A 19,156-nucleotide genomic window follows, 5' to 3' on the forward strand; every position below is an offset into this window, starting at 1 on the left:
TTTTCTGTTAATGGGTGGAGCTGTGTTCCCTCCCTGCTACTTACCTTGGGCCAAACTATGGTGGAGGTAATAAAGATAAACTACAGTGGAGGTGCATTTTCTTGGCAAAACTCTATTAGTCTTTGCCCTGCTTCATTCCGTATTCCAAGGCCAAATATGCCTGTTACTCCAGGTGTTTCTTGATTTCCTACTTTTGCATTCCAGTCCCCTGTAATGAAAAAGACATCTTTTTTGGGTGTTAGTTCTAAAAGGTCTTGTAGGTCTTCATAAAACCGTTCAACTTCAGCTTTTTCAGTATTACTGGTTAGGGCATAGACTTGGGTTACCATGATATTGAATGATTTGCCTTGGAAATGGACAGAGATCATTCTGTCATTTTTGAGATTGCATCCAAGTACTGCATTTCGGATTCTTTTGTTGACCATGATGGCTACTCCATTTCTTCTGAGGGATTCCTGCCCACAGTAGTAGATATAATGGCCATCTGAGTTAAATTCACCCATTCCAGTCCATATTAGTTCATTGATTCCTAGAATGTCAACGTTCACTCTTGCCATCTCTTGTTTGACCACTTCCAATTTGCCTTGATTCATGGACCTGACATTCCAGGTTCCTATGCAATATTCCTCTTATAGCATCGGACCCTGCTTCTATCACCAGTCACATACACAAGTGGGTATTGTTTTTGCTTTGGCTCCATCCCTTCATTCTTTCTGGAGTTATTTCTCCACTGATCTGTTTCACCTACTGACCTGGGGAGTTCCTCTTTTAGTATCTTATCATTTTGCCTTTTCATACTGTTCATGGGGTTCTCAAGGCAAGAATACTGAAGTGGTTTGCCATTCCCTTCTCCAGTGGACCACATTGTGTCAGCAAACACCCTCTTCCAACAACACAAGAGAAGACTCTACACATGGACATCACCAGATGGTCAAAATCAGATTGATTATATTCTTTGCAGCCAAAGATGGAAAAGTTCTATACAGTCAACAAAAACAAGACCAGGAGCTGACTGTGGCTCAGATCATGAACGCCTTATTGCCAAATTCAGACTTAAATTGAAGAAAGTAGGGAAAACTGCTAGACCATTCAGGTAAGACCTAAATCAAATCCCTATGATTATACAGTGGAAGTGAGAAATAGATTTAAGGGCCTAGATCTGATAGATAGAGTGCCTGATGAACTATGGAATGAGGTTTGTGACATTGTGCCGGAGACAGGGATCAAGATCATCCCCATGGAAAAGAAATGCAAAAAAGCAAAATGGCTGTCTGGGGAGGCCTTACAAATAGCTGTGAAAAGAAGAGAAGCAAAAAGCAAAGGAGAAAAGGAAAGATACAAGCATCTGAATGCAGAGTTCCACAGAATAGCAAGAAGAGATAAGAAAGTCTTCCTCAGTGATCAATGCAAAGAAATTGAGGAAAACAACAGAATGGGAAAGACTAGAGATCTCTTCAAAAAAAATTAGAGACACCAAGGGAACATTTCATGCAAAGATGGGCTAAAGGATAGAAATGGTATGGACCTAATGGAAGCAGAAGATATTAAGAAGAGGTGGCAAGAATACACAGAGGAACTGTCCACAAAAGACCTTCATGACCCAATTAATCACGATGGTGTGATCACTTATCTAGAGCCAGACATCCTGGAATGTAAAGGCAAGTGGACCTTAGGAAGCGTCACTATGAACAAAGCTAGTGGAGGTGATGGAATTCTAGTTGAGCTATTTCAAATCCTAAAAGATGATGCTGTGAATGTGCTGCACTCAATATGCCAGCAAACTTGGAAAACTCCGCAGTGGCCACAGGACTGGAAAAGGTCAGTTTTCATTCCAGTCTCTAAGAAAGGCAATGCCAAAGAATGCTCAAACTACTGCACAATTGCACTCATCTCACGCGCTAGTAAAATAATGCTGAAAATTCTCCAAGCCAGGCTTCAGCAATACGTGAACCGTGAACTCCCTGATGTTCAAGCTGGTTTCAGAAAAGGCAGAGGAACCAGAGATCAAATTGCCAACATCCACTGGATCATGGAAAAAGCAAGAGAGTTCCAGAAAAACATCTATTTCTTCTTTATTGACTATGCCAAAGCCTTTGACTGTGTGGGTCACAGTAAACTGGGGAAAATTCTGAAAGAGATGGGAATACCAGACCACCTGACCTGCCTCTTGAGAAACCTATATGCAGGTCAGGAAGGAACAGCTAGAACTGGACATGGAACAACAGACTGGTTCCAAATAGTAAAAGGAGTATGTCAAGGCTGTATATTGTCACCCTGCTTATTTAATTTATATGCAGAGTATATCATGAGAAATGCTGGGCTGGAAGAAGCACAAGCTGGAGTCAAGATTGCCGGGAGAAATATCAATAACCTCAGATATGTAGATGATACCACTCTTATGGCAGAAAGTGAAGAGGAACTAAAAGGCCTCTTGATGAAAGTAAAAGAGGAGAGTGAAAAAGTTGGCTTAAAGCTCAGCATTCAGAAAACGAAGATCATGGCATCCAGTCCCATCCCTTCATGGGAATAGATGGGGAAACAGTGGAAACAGTGTCAGACTTTATTTTGGGGGGCTCCAAAAGCACTGCAGATGGTGATTGCAGCCATGAAATTAAAAGATGCTTACTCCTTGGAAGGAAAATTTTGACCAACCTAGATAGCGTATTGGAAAGCAGAGATATTACTTTGCCAGCAAAGGTCTGTCTAGTCAAGGCTGTGGTTTTCTAGTAGTCATGTATGGATGTGAGAGTTGGACTGTGAAGAAAGCTGAGCACTGAAGAATTGATGCTTTTGAACTGTGGTGCTGGAGAAGGCTTTTGTGAGTCCCTTGGACTGCAAGGAGATCCAACCAGTCCATCCTAAAGGAGATCAGTCCTGGGTGTTCTTTGGAAGGACTGATGCTAAAGGTGAACCTCCAATACTTTTGCCACCTCATACAAAGAATTGACTCATTGGAAAAGACTCTGATGCTGGGAGGGATTGGGAGCATGAGGATAAGGGGACGACAGAGGATGAGATATCTGGATGGCATTACCGACTTGATGGACATGAGTCTGAGTGAACTCCGGGAGTTGATGATGGATAGGGAGGCTTGGCCTGCTGCAGTTCATGGGGTCGCATAGAGTCAGACACGACTGAGCGAATGAACTGAACTGAACTGAACTGAATGAATATAATGGTGACTTCCCTCAAAAGATCCCACACATGTAATGCTACAGACTGTGCCCCCAACCCTGCTGCAGGCCACCACCAACCCACACCTTCAGTGGAGACTCCCTGACTCCCATAGGCAAGTCTCCTGTGGGGTCACTGTTCCTTTCTCCTTGGTTCTGGTGCACAAGGTTCTGTTGTGCCCTCCACGGGTCTATTTCCCAGTCTTGTTAAGTTCTGGCAGCTCTATGGTGGGGTTAATGGCGACCTCCTCCAAGAGGACTTATGCCATACCCACACCCAGAGCCCCTGTCCCTGCGGCAGACCACTGCTGACCCATACCTCCACGGGAGACACTCAAACACAGTTCTGTCTCAGTCTCTGTGGGGACCCTGGGTCCTGGTGTGCACAAGGTTCATGTGAGCCCTCTGAGCATCTCTGGCGGGAATGAGGTTTGATTCTAAACGTGAATTCGCCCCTTCTACCGTCTTGCTGGGGCTGCTCCTTTGCCCTTAAACATGGGGTATTTCCTCACAGCTGCTCCAGTGCCTACCATCTTACTAGGTTTTCTCTGACCTTGGATGTGGGGTATCTCCTCATGGCTGCTCCTTCTGACTTTGTATGTGGTTTTATATGCATAGTGATGCTCATTTATCATTGATAACAAATTTAAATGATAATATTTATTTATAAATGCTTTGTGTTTCCTTAAAATACTTAGTGAGAAGTTAGTTGCTTGTTTAGATTATCTATAAATTATTATTTAGGTTATAATTATCTCTTGTCAAAATATAATAGTTTCTTGCTATTTCTTGAATAGCAATAGTTTGCAAACTAACTGTTAGTTGCAAACAATTAAGTTGTCTGTTTGCAACTTAATATGGTCCTTCTGTACTCTTGAAAACTACTTGGACCTAGAAATTGCTATGTTATTTTTAAATTTATTTTTATTAATTTTGACTGCAGTATAGTTGCTTTACAATGTCGTGTGAGATTTTGCTGTACAACAAAGTGCCATCAGTCATACGTACATTACACATATGTCCCCACTTTTTTTGATTTCCTTCTCATTTAGGTCACCACTGAGTAGAATTTTCTGTGCTATAAAAGTAGGTTCTCAAGTAGCTACTTTACATATAAGTAAATTTTCATGTAAATTTACTGTTTACAAGGAAATGGTAAATCATTTCTCCTGTTCCTCTTCCTTCTCATGCTGATATCTAAAACTGAAATATGCTTTGATTGTGGAATATGTAACTAGTGGGATTTGAAATGTGGCAAAGGTCAGAAGATCAACTATTTTTCATAATTATCTTTCTTTTTGTTTTTAAACAGTGTTTAAATAACTAAAGTTTTTTTTGTTTTCTTTTTTAAGTTTTATGTATTGACTGTGCTGGGTCTTCATTGCTGTGTGGACTTTCTCTAGTTGCCAAGGGCAGAGTCTACTCTAATTGCGACGTGCCGGTTTCTCATTGCATGCCTTCTCTTGTTTCAGAGCATGGGCTCTAGGGTGTGTGGACTTCAGCAGATGCAGTCAGTGGGCTTTAGTAGTTGTGGTTCCTAGGGTCTAGAGCACAAGCTCAATAGTTATGGAGCACAGGCTCAGCTGCTTTGAGACATGTGGGATTCACCTGGGTCAGGGGCTGAACCCATGTCTCCTGCATTGGCAGACGGACTCTCCAACACTGAACTACCAAGGGAGCCCTGTAATTATCTTTCTTGTGAGTTTTTATTAGAACTTGTAAGTGAATTAGGAAAGCCTAGAATGAAACTGTAATTTATATAAGACCTTTCCCCCCTGTGTTGTTTCTATTTAGTGAGAGGGAAATAATGATTTTCATATTCTTCTTTATAACTGTATTTTGTGACAGCATCAAGTTCTTATACAACCCATTTCATATGTATATTTACATATATATACATTTTTATATATATAAATTTATTCTATAGTCTACATGCATAAATTTTATGTAAATCTTATTTGTAGAATAAAATACATAATATCTTTATAAACTGTCTTCCATGCTTTAGCATCATTGAGGATAAGGCAGAGATCTTGTGCTGAGTGATGTTTCTTTATTTCAGGGTTAACTGTATCTACCATCCTTTTTGGCATCACAAGGTCTTTGTTGATATTCTACGTCCTTGTTAATTCTTCACAAACTTTGCATAACAAAATGTTGTGGTCCATTTTGAGAGCTCCAGTATTGTTCTTCTGTAGAAATCCAATAGGTAAGTCAGACACCAGGTTTCTCAGTGAATATGTCTTGTTAACACATTTAGTTCCTGATTACATTTGATATTTGAAAATGGAAGAGATGCTTAGAAGAAAATCACCATTCATTTTCTATGAAAAGCTTCACTAATATTTTTTCCTACCAGAGGAAATCTTAATAGGAGTATGCAACCTTTTATTCCAATTTGTGTGTGTCTGTAAAGATAAATGAATGTTTACTTTGCAGGATGATTTATGAATCCATTTGTAAGACATACGAAGCACCCAACATATGATGCAAATGTGTTGAAATAATTTTGATTAGTTGTTGAAATGTTCCTGTGTTAATAATGTTAAGCTAACTAGGAAGGACCTTCTTCCAGGAACATCTCTACAGGAGACAGGCTGTGTATTTCTCTTTTTCATTGCTCATCCATTTCTGGGGTCACAGAGGTCTGGCATGTGCTCATATTTTGAGGTTTACCTAAGTGGTAATGGAAAATTAATTAAAACACAAGATCACTTAAATGTATACATCGTCTTCAATAAAGTCAACTCTCTAGTTTTATAATGAACTTCTGGTTACATTTAAGAGGCTTTGTGGTACATAGCAGGTGGATCTTCAGTATTAAGTAACAGTGTCCCTGATGGTTTCCCAGTGGTTGCTTCCTCTGCTTTGAGGCCTTTGACCTGCATTGCTTCAGAAGACAGCCTCCTGACCTGGGTTTCTGTGAAGAGTTAGTTCTTTAGTGAACATACCCACTCTGTTCAGTTGGTTATACTTGTGCTGAGGCCCAGGGTGGCTTTGTTTTCTCAAAGATGATGATTGACAGGACCTGTTGAGGCAGGGATGTGACTGGAGGGAGGACAAGTGTAGGCTCAGCCTGGTCATCAACTAGTCATGTGACTGAGGCCAAAGCAGGTAGATTCTACTGGCCAGGCAAATCTCCAGGCAGGATGTTGTCATGGTCTTAAGTGTGGACTCTGGAACCAACTGGCTGGGGTCAGTCCTGTTACTAGTTACTAGTTACAGTTATGGTAATACTTCTGTGCTAGTTATTTAATTTCTCTGTGTCTTGATTTTCTTACCTGTACAATGAGGATACTGTTCACACACTTACCAATATCTTGGTATTGTGGGCATTAAGCAGGTTAACAATTTACAGCTCTTAGCACATGGGCGGTGCCTAATGAACCTTAGTGAGTATGACGACATGATGACTGGGAACTTCTCTTCTGTGAAATGGGAATAACCACTGCCCTTTCTGTTCCACAAGACTGTTGTGAGGAGTAAATAAGAATTTTGAGGGCAGCATCTTGTGTAGATTTATTCAGTGCACATTGTTTAGTCCAGGCAGTGAACAGAGCACAGGATGGTAAACTGCAGAGGCCCACACAGTTCTCATCTTATTATGAAGCCAGAGTGAGGAAGGGATTGGAGGAGTTCATGCTATTATGGGTGTGAAGTTGCTCCACTTTGCCTGTTAATGTGAAAACTACAGTCATAAAGTTGAGAGCATTAAGCGGGACTGAATTTCTGTTCTCACAGCCTCTGAGTATTCATGACCACAGTTAACCAGGCTCCTTATATTCAAGACCTGTAGGCTTCTCCAGATGCTGGCTTACTTATTATTCAAGGATTTGGGATCAAGTTTAAATCCTGAAGGCCACTAATCTTAGAACAGTCAGCACACTAATATTTATCTTGTGTCCCCCTCCTGTATCTCTTAGCATGACTTTATTCATTCACTTTATTCAACAGAAGCCCAAATAAGTACTGCAAAGATAGGCCTGCTTTGCCCCAAAGGCTTAGGGGCTGTAAATTACTTACTGTTTTAGTAGTGTATTAAATTGAACTCTCCTATCTTTTATTTTCAAAAGTGGAATTTGTAATGTCCCCTGCATTGGCAAGCAGATTCTTCTCCACTGTATCACCAGGGAAGTCCCTAAATACATGTGCTTTAAAATTATTGTTTTGATTTGTTCATGTATTGTTTCTTTTAAGGCTCCTATATGAGGAAATGAGTATTTTCTTTTATCCTGTTCTTGCAGGAAGGATTTTAAATCGCTTCTCGAAAGACATTGGGCATATGGATGACTTGCTGCCCCTGATATTTCAAGATTTCATCCAGGTAATGTACCAGTTCTGCCAGAATTCTCCCAGGGAAGAGCAGAAGGCCTTCTCACAGGGGCTGAGGGTGGGCTTTCAGCCTGGTGTTGTGCCCTGTTATCTTCAGTAAAAGTTATGTTTGTGAGAGAAAGGTGCAGTTTGGGAGGCTGAGCTAACATGAGGAACACCTGGGTCAGGAGTGGCTACACCGTCTTGTCAAGGTTTTCCTGAAGCAGTGACATGCTGGGTAAGTGGTTCTCCCTCTGCCTTCCAGGTTTCTGGTGTGGATTCCCTTACTGTGAGCACATTTCATAATAGGGAAAAGAAATCACCTCTCATGGAAAGATGGCCTAGATGAACTAAATTATGCATTGTATTGGGCTTCCCAGGTGGCTCAGTGTTAAAGAATTCACTTGCCAGTGCAGGAGACACAAGAGCCAAGAGTTCAATCCTTGGGTCAAGAAGATCTCCTGGAGAAGGAAATGGCAAGCCACTCCAGTATTCTTGCCTGGAAAATTCCATGGGCAGAGGAGCCTGGTGGGCTACAGTCCATGGGGTTGCAGTCAGACATGCACAAGGCACTGTATTACCACAGAGGACAAATATTTACTGCACTATTTTATTTGGATAAAGCCAGTTGTGGTTACTTACAAAGAAAAAATTGGTAAAAATAAGGTGAAAATACTACTTTAGGACAGTGTTGGGCAGTGTTGTTTAGTTGCTAAATTGTGTCTGACTGTTTTGTGACCCCATGGACTATAGCCCACAGAAATGCAGCAGAGATCTGACTGCAGACAGTGTCAACTGTGGGCATGGCTTCAACAGTTACCAGTGTGAACTACACTGAGACTCAGAAGCAGAGGACTTTTACTGCAAAGAGGTCTGATTTTTTTTCTATTCTGCAGACTTATTTTATAAATGTGCCCTTCTGGGTTTAACTACATAATTTATCCCCAGAAACGATTTTCCCCTGAAAACAGTGTCACATTTTAACAGTGATTGTTAATTTCTTTGAAAAGATTTTGTGAATGGTTCTGTTTCTTTGCTATGGCAAGGTAAGCCAACTTGGGTTTCTGCCATGTGCTTACATGGTTAAGTTAGTGGTCATAGTCAGATTGCCACATGTTTTTTGCATGTCATATAGAGGGACAGGGATAGATGCTACCTGATTTCAGTAGGAAACATTCTCATTAATGAGGAGGGAAAATTCCAGTCTCGCTGATTTCCAATCCCAGCTCTGCCACCTGTAGTTCAATTATCTTGAAGTTGAAGGTGGAGGTGTCCTGTAGGTCATTGAAAGTAAGAGTTTGGTGTTTGAGGGGGAGACCTGGGATGAGCATGGAGCCTGTGTACCCTTCACTGAGCAGGTAGTAGCTGAAACTGTGAAGATGACAAGATTGCCCAGAGAGAAGGAAGCATTTTAGGGGCCAATATAAGAAGACTTGATATCAGAGAGAAAGCAGAGAGAGAAGGGGAGGAGAGGAGACACACAGTGAATAGCAAGGGAGAAAGAAGGAAGTAGGTTGGGGAATCAAGGAAGGACAGATCTGCTCAGTGCAAACGAGAAGGTGAGTCTGTGAAAACTTATTGGTGGATTTGGAATCAGAAGGTTTTGGTGACCTGAGAAGCAGGTTTCAGATGTGAGGAGGACAGAGTGCCAAGGGCTGAAAATCCAGGAGGTGTGGAGGGAGTTGAGGTGAAGATAGGCTACTCCTGGAAGGAGTTTGAATGAAACAGGAGAGAGGCCCATCTGGAAGGTAGGGTTGAGGAGGTATTGCTGGGTGTTGGGGTGTACAGTTCGTGAGTTGCATGTATGTGTGAGGTGGTGGGTGGCATTTCTCTCTCTCCCTCCTTCCCTTCAACAAACAGTGATTAGAGTTGAGGTCCTGAAGAACAAGGGTGAGCCAGACCCCTCCCCTCATGGGTGGTCTCCTCCAGCCTCCCTTCAGGAGGGAGACATCCAGAGATTCACCCCTTGCTGCCTTTGGAATCCTAATTGTGGGAGCTCTGTGGAAGAAGTCCTGGAAGGCAAACTGGATGTGGGGGCTGGAGGCAGTTAGGGAGCCTGGTCCAGGAGGTGGGCGGAGCTTCTAGGAGGAGACCTTTGATCCCAGATGAAAAGAAAAGGCTGCTGTGGATGGTGGGGCTGGAGGTGCTGCTGGAAGCAGGGTTCCTATGTGGGAACCTATCTTTCTCTCCCTTCAACTGAGAGGAAGGAAAGAAAGGGGCTGGAAGGGGGTTGTTCAATTTTATTTTAAAGGACGTAGTTTGTGCCAAGTGTTTTCCACTCATTTCTGATGATTCTGCTTATCCTTGGTGTATTTGATAAAACCTTGGAAGATTCTTGATCATTTTTATTTTTATTACTTCTAAAGTGTTTATTTCATATACTTTTCCTCATTTAATTCTTTCTCATTCCCTTAAATGATATCTCAGATAATTTATTTACTATTTTGTAATAGTGATCCCAAGTGTGGCTAAGGGAAACCCTGAATTCTGAGTAGTGGTCCGCACTGCAGGACAGTCCATCCACTCAGACGATGTCACTCAGAGACCACATCCCACTAGAGGGCGATCATGCGTATGTGCACCATCCTGTTCACTGACTCTCACAGCTGCCAGAGAAGTTGCCTGTTCAGTCACAGTATAGTTGTTGGGCAAATTGGAGCTGTTCACCATTTTAAAAATGGTGAAGGAAAAGCAGCCTAAAAAAAATCAATTTATGTAGTGTGATTCCACCTGATAATCATTTATGATGTTGACAGTGTTAAAGTACAGTGGCGTGGGAAGCTCTGCAGTCTCCCTTTCCAAGCTTGAATCCCAGCTCTCCTTCCTGTCTCTACCCCACAAAGCCAGTCTCCTCTCAGTAAAATAGAGAAAATACTACCAACTCCATAAATGTTGTGAGAAGACAAAATGAAGTTGTTTTAATATTATTCTTTTCATAACATCTAAATGCATGTTGAGCGCTAAGTAGTAGGTAGTTATTTTTAAAACACCATTATGTATTTTTTTTCTTTTCTTTTTTTTTTTTAGTTTTTTATTTTTTAAATTTTAAAATCTTTAATTCTTACATGCATTCCCAAACATGAACCCCCCTCCCACCTCCCTCCCCATAACATCTTTCTGGGTCATCCCCATGCACCAGCCCCAAGCATGCTGCATCCTGCGTCAGACATAGACTGGTGATTCAATTCACATGATAGTATACATGTTAGAATGTCATTCTCCCAAATCATCCCACCCTCTCCCTCTCCCTCTGAGTCCAAAAGTCCGTTATACACATCTGTGTCTCTTTCCCTGTCTTGCATACAGGGTCGTCATTGCCATCTTCCTAAATTCCATATATATGTGTTAGTGTACTGTATTGGTGTTTTTCTTTCTGGCTTACTTCACTCTGTATAATCGGCTCCAGTTTCATCCATCTCATCAGAACTGATTCAAATGAATTCTTTTTAACGGCTGAGTAACACTCCATTGTGTATATGTACCACAGCTTTCTTATCCATTCATCTGCTGATGGACATCTAGGTTGTTTCCATGTCCTGGCTATTATAAACAGTGCTGCGATGAACATTGGGGTACATGTGTCTCTTTCAATTCTGGTTTCCTCGGTGTGTATGCCCAGAAGTGGGATTGCTGGGTCATAAGGTAGTTCTATTTGCAATTTTTAAGGAATCTCCACACTGTTCTCCATAGTGGCTGTACTAGTTTGCATTCCCACCAACAGTGTAGGAGGGTTCCTTTCTCCACACCCTCTCCAGCATTTATTGCTTGCAGATTTTTGGATTGCAGCCATTCTGACTGGTGTGAAGTGGTACCTCATTGTGGTTTTGATTTGCATTTCTCTAATAATGAGTGATGTTGAGCATCTTTTCATGTGTTTGTTAGCCATCCGTATGTCTTCTTTGGAGAAATGTCTATTTAGTTCTTTGGCCCATTTTTTGATTGGGTCGTTTATTTTTCTGGAGTTGAGCTGCATAAGTTGCTTGTATATTTTTGAGATTAGTTGTTTGTCAGTTGCTTCATTTGCTATTATTTTCTCCCATTCAGAAGGCTGTCTTTTCACCTTGCTTATATTTTCCTTTGTTGTGCAGAAGATTTTAATTTTAATTAGATCCCATTTGTTTATTTTTGCTTTTATTTCCAGAATTCTGGGAGGTGGATCATAGAGGATCCTGCTGTGATTTATGTCGGAGAGTGTTTTGCCTATGTTCTCCTCTAACAGTTTTATAGTTTCTGATCTTACATTTAGGTCTTTAATCCATTTTGAGTTTATTTTTGTGTGCGGTGTTAGAAAGTGATCTAGTTTCATTCTTTTACAAGTGGTTGACCAGTTTTCCCAGCACCACTTGTTAAAGAGATTGTCTTTACTCCATTGTATATTCTTGCCTCCTTTGTCAAAGATAAGGTGTCCATATGTGTGTGGATTTATCTCTGGGCTTTCTATTTTGTTCCATTGATCTATATGTCTGTCTTTGTACCAATATCATACTGTCTTGATGACTGTGGCTTTGTAGTAGAGCCTGAAGTCAGGCAAGCTGATTCCTTCCGTTCCATTCTTCTTTCTCAAGATTGCTTTGGCTATTCGAGGTTTTTTGTATTTCCATACATATCTTGAAATTATTTGTTCTAGTTCTGTGAAAAATGTGGCTGGTAGCTTGACAGGGATTGCATTGAATTTGTAAATTGCTTTGGGTAGTATACTCATTTTCACTATATTGATTCTTCCGATCCATGAACATGGTATATTTCTCCATCTATTAGTGTCCTCTTTGATTTCTTTCATCAGTGTTTTATAGTTTTCTATATATAGGTGTTTAATTTCTTTAGGTAGATATATTCCTAAGTATTTTATTCTTTTCGTTGCAATGGTGAATGGAATTGTTTCCTTAATTTCTTTTTCTACTTTCTCATTATTCGTGTATAGGAATGCAAGGGATTTCTATGTGTTGATTTTATATCCTGCAACTTTACTATATTCATTGATGAGCTCTAGTAATTTTCTGGTGGAGTCTTTAGGGTTTTCCATGTAGAGGATCATGTCATCTGCAAACAGTGAGAGTTTTACTTCTTCTTTTCCAATTTGGATTCCTTTTATTTCTTTTTCTGCTCTGATTGCTGTGGCCAAAACTTCCAGAACTATGTTGAATAGTAGCAGTGAAAGTGGACACCCTTGTCTTGTTCCTGACTTTAGGGGAAATGCTTTCAATTTTTCACCATTGAGGATAATGTTTGCTGTGGGTTTGTCATAGATAGCTTTGATTATGTTGAGGTATGTTCCTTCTATTCCTGCTTTCTGGAGAGTTTTTATCATAAATGGATGTTGAATTTTGTCAAAGGCCTTCTCTGCATCTATTGAGATAATCATATGGTTTTTATTTTCAATTTGTTAATGTGGTGAATTACATTGATTGATTTGCGGATATTGAAGAATCCTTGCATCCCTGGGATAAAGCCCACTTGGTCATGGTGTATGATCCTTTTAATGTGTTGTTGGATTCTGATTGCTAGAATTTTGTTGAGGATTTTTGCATCTATGTTCATCAGAGATATTGGCCTGTAGTTTTCTTTTTTTGTGACATCTTTGTCAGGTTTTGGTATTAGGGTGATGGTGGCCTCATAGAATGAGTTTGGAAGTTTACCTTCCTCTGCAATTTTCTGGAAGAGTTTGAGGAGGATAGGTGTTAGCTCTTCTCGAAATTTTTGGTAGAATTCAGCTGTGAAGCCGTCTGGACCTGGGCTTTTGTTTGCTGGAAGATTTCTGATTACAGTATCAATTTCCGTCCTTGTGATGGGTCTGTTAAGATTTTCTATTTCTTCCTGGTTCAGTTTTGGAAAATTGTACTTTTCTAAGAATTTGTCCATTTCTTCCACGTTGTCCATTTTATTGGCATACAACTGCTGATAGTAGTCTCTTATGATCCTTTGTATTTCTGTGTTGTCTGTTGTGATCTCTCCATTTTCATTTCTAATTTTATTGATTTGATTTTTCTCTCTTTGCTTCTTGATGAGTCTGGCTAATGGTTTGTCAATTTTATTTATCCTTTCAAAGAACCAGCTTTTGGCTTTGTTGATTTTTGCTATGGTCTCTTTTGTTTCTTTTGCATTTATTTCTGCCCTAATTTTTAAGATTTCTTTCCTTCTTCTAACTCTGGGGTTCTCCAACTCTTCCTTTTCTAGTTGCTTTAGTTGTAGAGTTAGGTTGTTTATTTGACTTTTTTCTTGTTTCTTGAGGTATGCCTGTATTGCTATGAACTTTCCTCTTAGCCCTGCTTTTATAGTGTCCCACAGGTTTTGGGTTGTTGTGTTTCCATTTTCATTAGTTTCTATGCATATTTTGATTTCTTTTTTGATTTCTTCTGTGATTTGTTGGTTATTCAGAAGTGTGTTGTTCAACCTCCATATGTTGGAATTTTTAATAGTTTTTCTCCTGTAATTGAGATCTAATCTTAATGCATTATGGTCAGAAAAGATGCTTGGAATGATTTCGATTTTTTGAATTTATCAAGTTTAGATTTATGGCCCAGGATGTGATCTATCCTGGAGAAGGTTCTATGAGCACTTGAAAAAAAGGTGAAATTCGTTGTTTTGGGGTGAAATGTCCTATAGATATCAATTAGGTCTAACTGATCTAATGTATCATTTAAAGTTTGCTTTTCTTTGTTAATTTTCTGTTTAGTTGATCTGTCCATAGGTGTGATTGGGGTATTAAAGTCTCCCACTATTATTGTGTTATTGTTGATTTCCCCTTTCATACTTGTTAGCATTTGTCTTACATATTGTGGTGCTCCTATATTGGGTGCATATATATTTATAATTGTTATATCTTCTTCTTGGATTGTTCCTTTGATCATTATGTAGTGGCCTTCTTTGTCTCTTTTCACAGCCTTTGTTTTAAAGTCTATTTTATCGGATATGAGTATTGCCACTTCTGCTTTCTTTTGGTCTCTATTTGTGTGGTATATCTTTTTCCAGCCCTTCACTTTCAGTCTGTATGTGTCCCTTGTTTTGAGGTGGGTCTCTTGTAAGCAGCATATAGAGGGGTCTTGTTTTTGTATCCATTTGGCCAGTCTTTGTCTTTTGGTTGTGGCGTTCAACCCATTTACGTTTAAGGTAATTATTGATAAGTATGATCCCGTTGCCATTTACTTTATTGTTTTGGGGTCGGGTTTATACACCCTTTTCATGTTTCCTGTCTAGAGGATATCCTTTAGAATTTGTTGGAGAGCTGGTTTGGTGGTGCTGAATTCTCTCAGCTTTTGCTTGTCTGTAAAGCTTTTGATTTCTCCTTCGTATTTGAATGAGATCCTTGCTGGGTACAGTAATCTGGGCTGTAGGTTATTGTCTTTCATCACTTTCAGTATGTCTTGCCATTCCCTCCTGGCCTGAAGAGTTTCTATTGACAGATCAGCTGTTATCCTTATGGGAATCCCCTTGTGTGTTATTTGTTGTTTTTCCCTTGCTGCTTTTAATATTTGTTCTTTGTGTTTGATCTCTGTTAATTTGATTAATATGTGTCCTGGGGTGTTTTGCCTTGGGTTTATCCTATTTGGGACTCTCTGTGTTTCTTGGACTTGGGTGATTATTTCCTTCCCCATTTTAGGGAAGTTTTCAACTATTATCTCCTCAAGGATTTTCTCATGATCTTTCTTTCTGTCTTCTTCTTCTGGGACTCCTATAATTCGAATGTTGGAGCGTTTCATATTGTCCTGGAGATCTCTGAGATTGTCCTCGTTTCTTTTAATTCATTTTTCTTGTTTCCTCTCTGATTCATCTATTTCTACCATTCTATCTTCTATTTCACTAATCCTATCTTCTGCCTCCGTTATTCTACTATTTGTTGCCTCCAGAGTGTTTCTGATCTCAGTTATTGTGTTATTCATTATATTTTGACTCTTTTTTATTTCTTCTAGGTCCTTGTTAAACCTTTCTTGCATCTTCTCAATCCTTGTCTCTAGGCTATTTATCTATGTTTCCATTTTGATTTCAAGATTTTGGATCATTTTCACTATCAATATTCGGAATTCCTTCTCCGGTAGATTCCCTACTTCTTCCTCTTTTGTTTGGTTTGGTGGGCAACTCTCCTGTTCCTTTACCTGCTGAGTATTCCTCTGTCTCTTCATCTTGGTTATATTGCTGCGTTTGGGGTGGCCTTTTTATATTCTGATAATTTGTGGAGTTCTCTTTATTATGGAGCTTCCTCACTTTGGGTGGGGTTCTATCAGTGGCTTGTCAAGGTTTCCTGGTTAGGGAGGCTTGTGTTGGAGTTTTGGTGGGTGGAGCTGGGTTTCTTCTCTCTGGAGTGCAGTGGAGTGACCCGTAATGGGTTATGAGACATCAAAGGTTTTGGGATACTTTTGAGCTGCCTGTATATTGAGGCTCAGGGGAGTGTTCCTGTGTTGCTGGAGAATTTGGGTGGTATGTCTTGTTTTGGAACTTGTTGGCCCTTGGGTGGAGCTTGGTTTCGGTGTAGGTATGAAGGCATTTGATGAGCTCCTATTGCTTAATGTTCCCTGAATTCAAGAGTTCTCTAATGTTTTCAGGCTTTGGGTTTAAGCTTCCTGCTTCTGGTTTTCAGTTTTATTTTTACAGTAGCCTCTAGACTTCTCCATCTATACAGCACCGATGATAAAACATCTAGGTTAAAGATGAAAAGTTTCTCCACATTGAGGGACACTCAGAGAGGTTCACTGAGTTACAAGGAGAAGAGAAGATGGAGGGGGTAGTTAGAGGTAACTGGAATGAGATGCGGTGAGATCAAGAGAGGAGAGAGCAAGCTAGCCAGTAGTCACTTCCTTATGTGTGCTCTATAGTCTGTACCGCTCAGAGGTATTTACAGAGTTATACGGGGAAGAGGAGAGGGAGGAAGTAGACAGAGGTGAACAGGAGGATAAGGGAGAGGAATGAGTAGGAGAGAGACAAATCCTGCCAGTAACCAGTTCCTTAGGTGTTCTCTACCGTCTGGAACACACAGAGATTCACAGAGTTGGATAGAGAAGAGATGGGGAGAAAAGAGACAGAGGCCACCTGGTGGAGAAAAAGGAGAGTCCAGAGGAGGAGAGAGTGGTCAAGCCAGTAATCTCGCTCTCAGGTAAACTTGGGTAGTGAAGTTTGGGTTTTAAATGTACAAAATTGACAACAAATACCTAAGAGCAAAGATTAAAAATCTGGAGTAGAGGTTGGATTTTCAAAGATACAATATTAAAGAAAAGCAGAAGGAAAAGGAAGAAAGAAAAAGAAGAATTATTAAAAACAAACAAACAAAAAACAAAACAAAACACCAACAACCATCCAAAGAGTATATATGGTGTTTGCCTTAAAAAAAAATAGTCTTTTTTTTTTAATAGTAATACTAGGTTATAGAAATAAAAATTAGAGGAGAAATAGAAGACTGAACAATTTAAAAAAAGCTCGAAAAAAAAGAAAAAAAAGAAAAAAGCAAAAAAAAAAAGAATGATTTTAAAAATATTAAAAAATTAAAAATATATCTGGCTCTTCTCTGATGTTATGGGCCGTGTGGGCTCACTTCCAAGGTGGTTCCCTCTGTTTAACTTCTGTTTGCTGGTTTTTAGGCTCACTAGTTCAGTCGCGCTGTGGGGAGGGGGGATGCTGCAAACAAATAGCACTGTCGTGTGTACAGAGTATCTCTGCCCCGCTTGACCTGTCCTTTCTCGCGGCGCACAAACCGCTCTGGCTCTACGATGCTCAGCCGGGAACCGTCTGGGGCCGGCCCTAGGCTGCGTGCACTTCCCTGGTCCAAGCCGCTCAGGTTTGGCGCTCAGGCAGCCCTCAGAGGAACAAATGCGGCTGGGACTGCGCTTTGTGCCCTTCCCAGGTCCGAGTAGCTCAGGAGTTTGGCGAGCGCGGTCGCCGCGGCTTGTCGCCTTTTCCGCCGCTGCTGCTCAGCTCTCTGGGTGGACCGCTGGCGCACCCCGTGAGGCAGACTGTGACTGTCCAGCACCCCCAGAAGTCTTAGCAAAGGAGCCTGCTTGCAGTTAGGTAAGTAAAGTCTCTCCGGGTCTGCAATTGCCCCTTTCCAGTCCTTACGGCTCTGGCTGCCTGTCCCCGGCGGGGAATGGTCTGCAGCCGGCTTTTTCCGCTCCGTCCTTTGTTCTGTGCTCAGTCCTGGCGGGTCTTATGTTCGAGCTTTTCGCGTGGTAGCTATCCCACAGTCTGGTTTGCTAGCCCAAGTTAGGTCGTTCTGGTTGCGCGTGGGGCGTTCCTGCCCGATTCTTACAAAGCTCTGCAGCCCGCGCCTCCCGCACATCCCTGCCCTGCCCCCACTTCCCAATGGCGGATGCAGGCGTCTGTGCTGCTTTTCCGCTGGGGGAGTTACTGGTGGGCTTGTAATCTCTTGGTTTTAATTATTTATCTATTTTTCCTTCCTGTTATGTTGCCCTCTGTGTTTCCAAGGCTCGCCACAGACTCGGCAGGGAGAGTGTTTCCTGGTGTTTGGAAACCTCTCTTCTTAAAATTCCCTTCCTGGGACGGGCTTCCCTTCCCGGGACGGAGCTCCCTCCCCACCTCCTTTGTCTCCTTTTTCGTCTTTTATATTTTTTCCTACCTGTTTTTGAAGACAAAGGTCTGCTTTTCTGGTTGCCTGATGTCCTCTGCCAGCCTACAGAAGTTGTTTTGTGGAGTTTGCTCGGCGTTGAAATGTTCTTTTGAGGAATTTGTGAGGGAGAACGTGATCTTCCCGTCCTATTCCTCCGCCATCTTTCCCTCCCCCCCATTATGTATTTTTAAGTGAGGAAAGTTGTCTGATGACACGAGCATTATGTTGCATTAAATTTATTGTCAGACACAGTTTCCAGGTCCGTAAATACCTTCTCATGTGTTTGTATTACAGAGATTCTAGGTTTGTAATTCTTGAAGATCTTAAGGGACACTTTCTTATGTAGACTCACAGGATAAAAATCAGTTGTTTTCAAAACTGACAATGGGGCACTAAATATTTCAAATTAACATAATTTTCATACAATTTTCCAAAGTCCAAAATAACATTGAGTAAGGAGTCTCAATTATGCACTGTTTTTATCATCGAAATCATCACCTCCAAGAAGTCTTCCTACAAATAAAACAAGTGAAAATGAAGGTAAGATATGGAAGTTAAATTTAGGCATTTTAATTATCCTTCAATTAAAAATAAATAAATTTAAAAATACCAAAAATATCACTTATTAAATTTCAAAAAAAAAAAAAAATGGACTTCTGTGAGCATCGGAAGTTGCATACAGCTGCCCTCAGCAAAATGCTTTAATTTATTGAGAAAAACTGAATTGCAAAACCTTTCTTCCTCACACACACCTTATTCAGGAAGAGAAAACAACAACAACAATCATCAGCTTGGCTGAGCTTAAATGACTGAATCCTCATGTCCTTTCCCCCTTCATGGATCACAGCCTTGTCCTGGTGAAGGGGCTTGTGTAACTCACTGAATCTATGAGCCATGCCATGCAGGGCCCCCCAAGACAGATGGGTCATAGTGGAGAGTTCTGACAAAACATGGTCCACTGGAGGAGGAAATGATAAACCTCTCCAGTATTCTTGCTGTGAGAGCCCCGTGAACAGTATGAAAAGGCAGAAATATACGACACTGGAAGTACAGCCTTCTTAGTTGGAAGGGATCCAGTATGCTAATGGGGAAGAGCGGAGGGCAACTGCTAACAGCTCCAGGA

The 19,156-nt window shown here is 40.8% G+C and overlaps 1 protein-coding gene across 10 annotated transcripts in view; it reads left to right on the forward strand.

Annotated features, from left to right (window-relative positions):
- LOC105605916 (ATP-binding cassette sub-family C member 4-like) overlaps window positions 1-19,156 on the forward strand; it is a 168,986-nt gene that overhangs the window by 81,379 nt on the left and 68,451 nt on the right. For all 10 annotated transcript variants that reach the window (XM_060394598.1, XM_042254991.2, XM_060394599.1 and 7 more), the window contains 2 exons: window positions 5,236-5,382; window positions 7,418-7,497. In XM_060394598.1, coding sequence (XP_060250581.1) covers window positions 5,236-5,382; window positions 7,418-7,497 — 227 coding nt within the window. The remainder of the gene's footprint in view (window positions 1-5,235; window positions 5,383-7,417; window positions 7,498-19,156) is intronic.

This window comes from Ovis aries, chromosome 10, assembly GCF_016772045.2.
Source record: "Ovis aries strain OAR_USU_Benz2616 breed Rambouillet chromosome 10, ARS-UI_Ramb_v3.0, whole genome shotgun sequence".
NCBI classification, from domain to species: domain Eukaryota; kingdom Metazoa; phylum Chordata; class Mammalia; order Artiodactyla; family Bovidae; genus Ovis; species Ovis aries.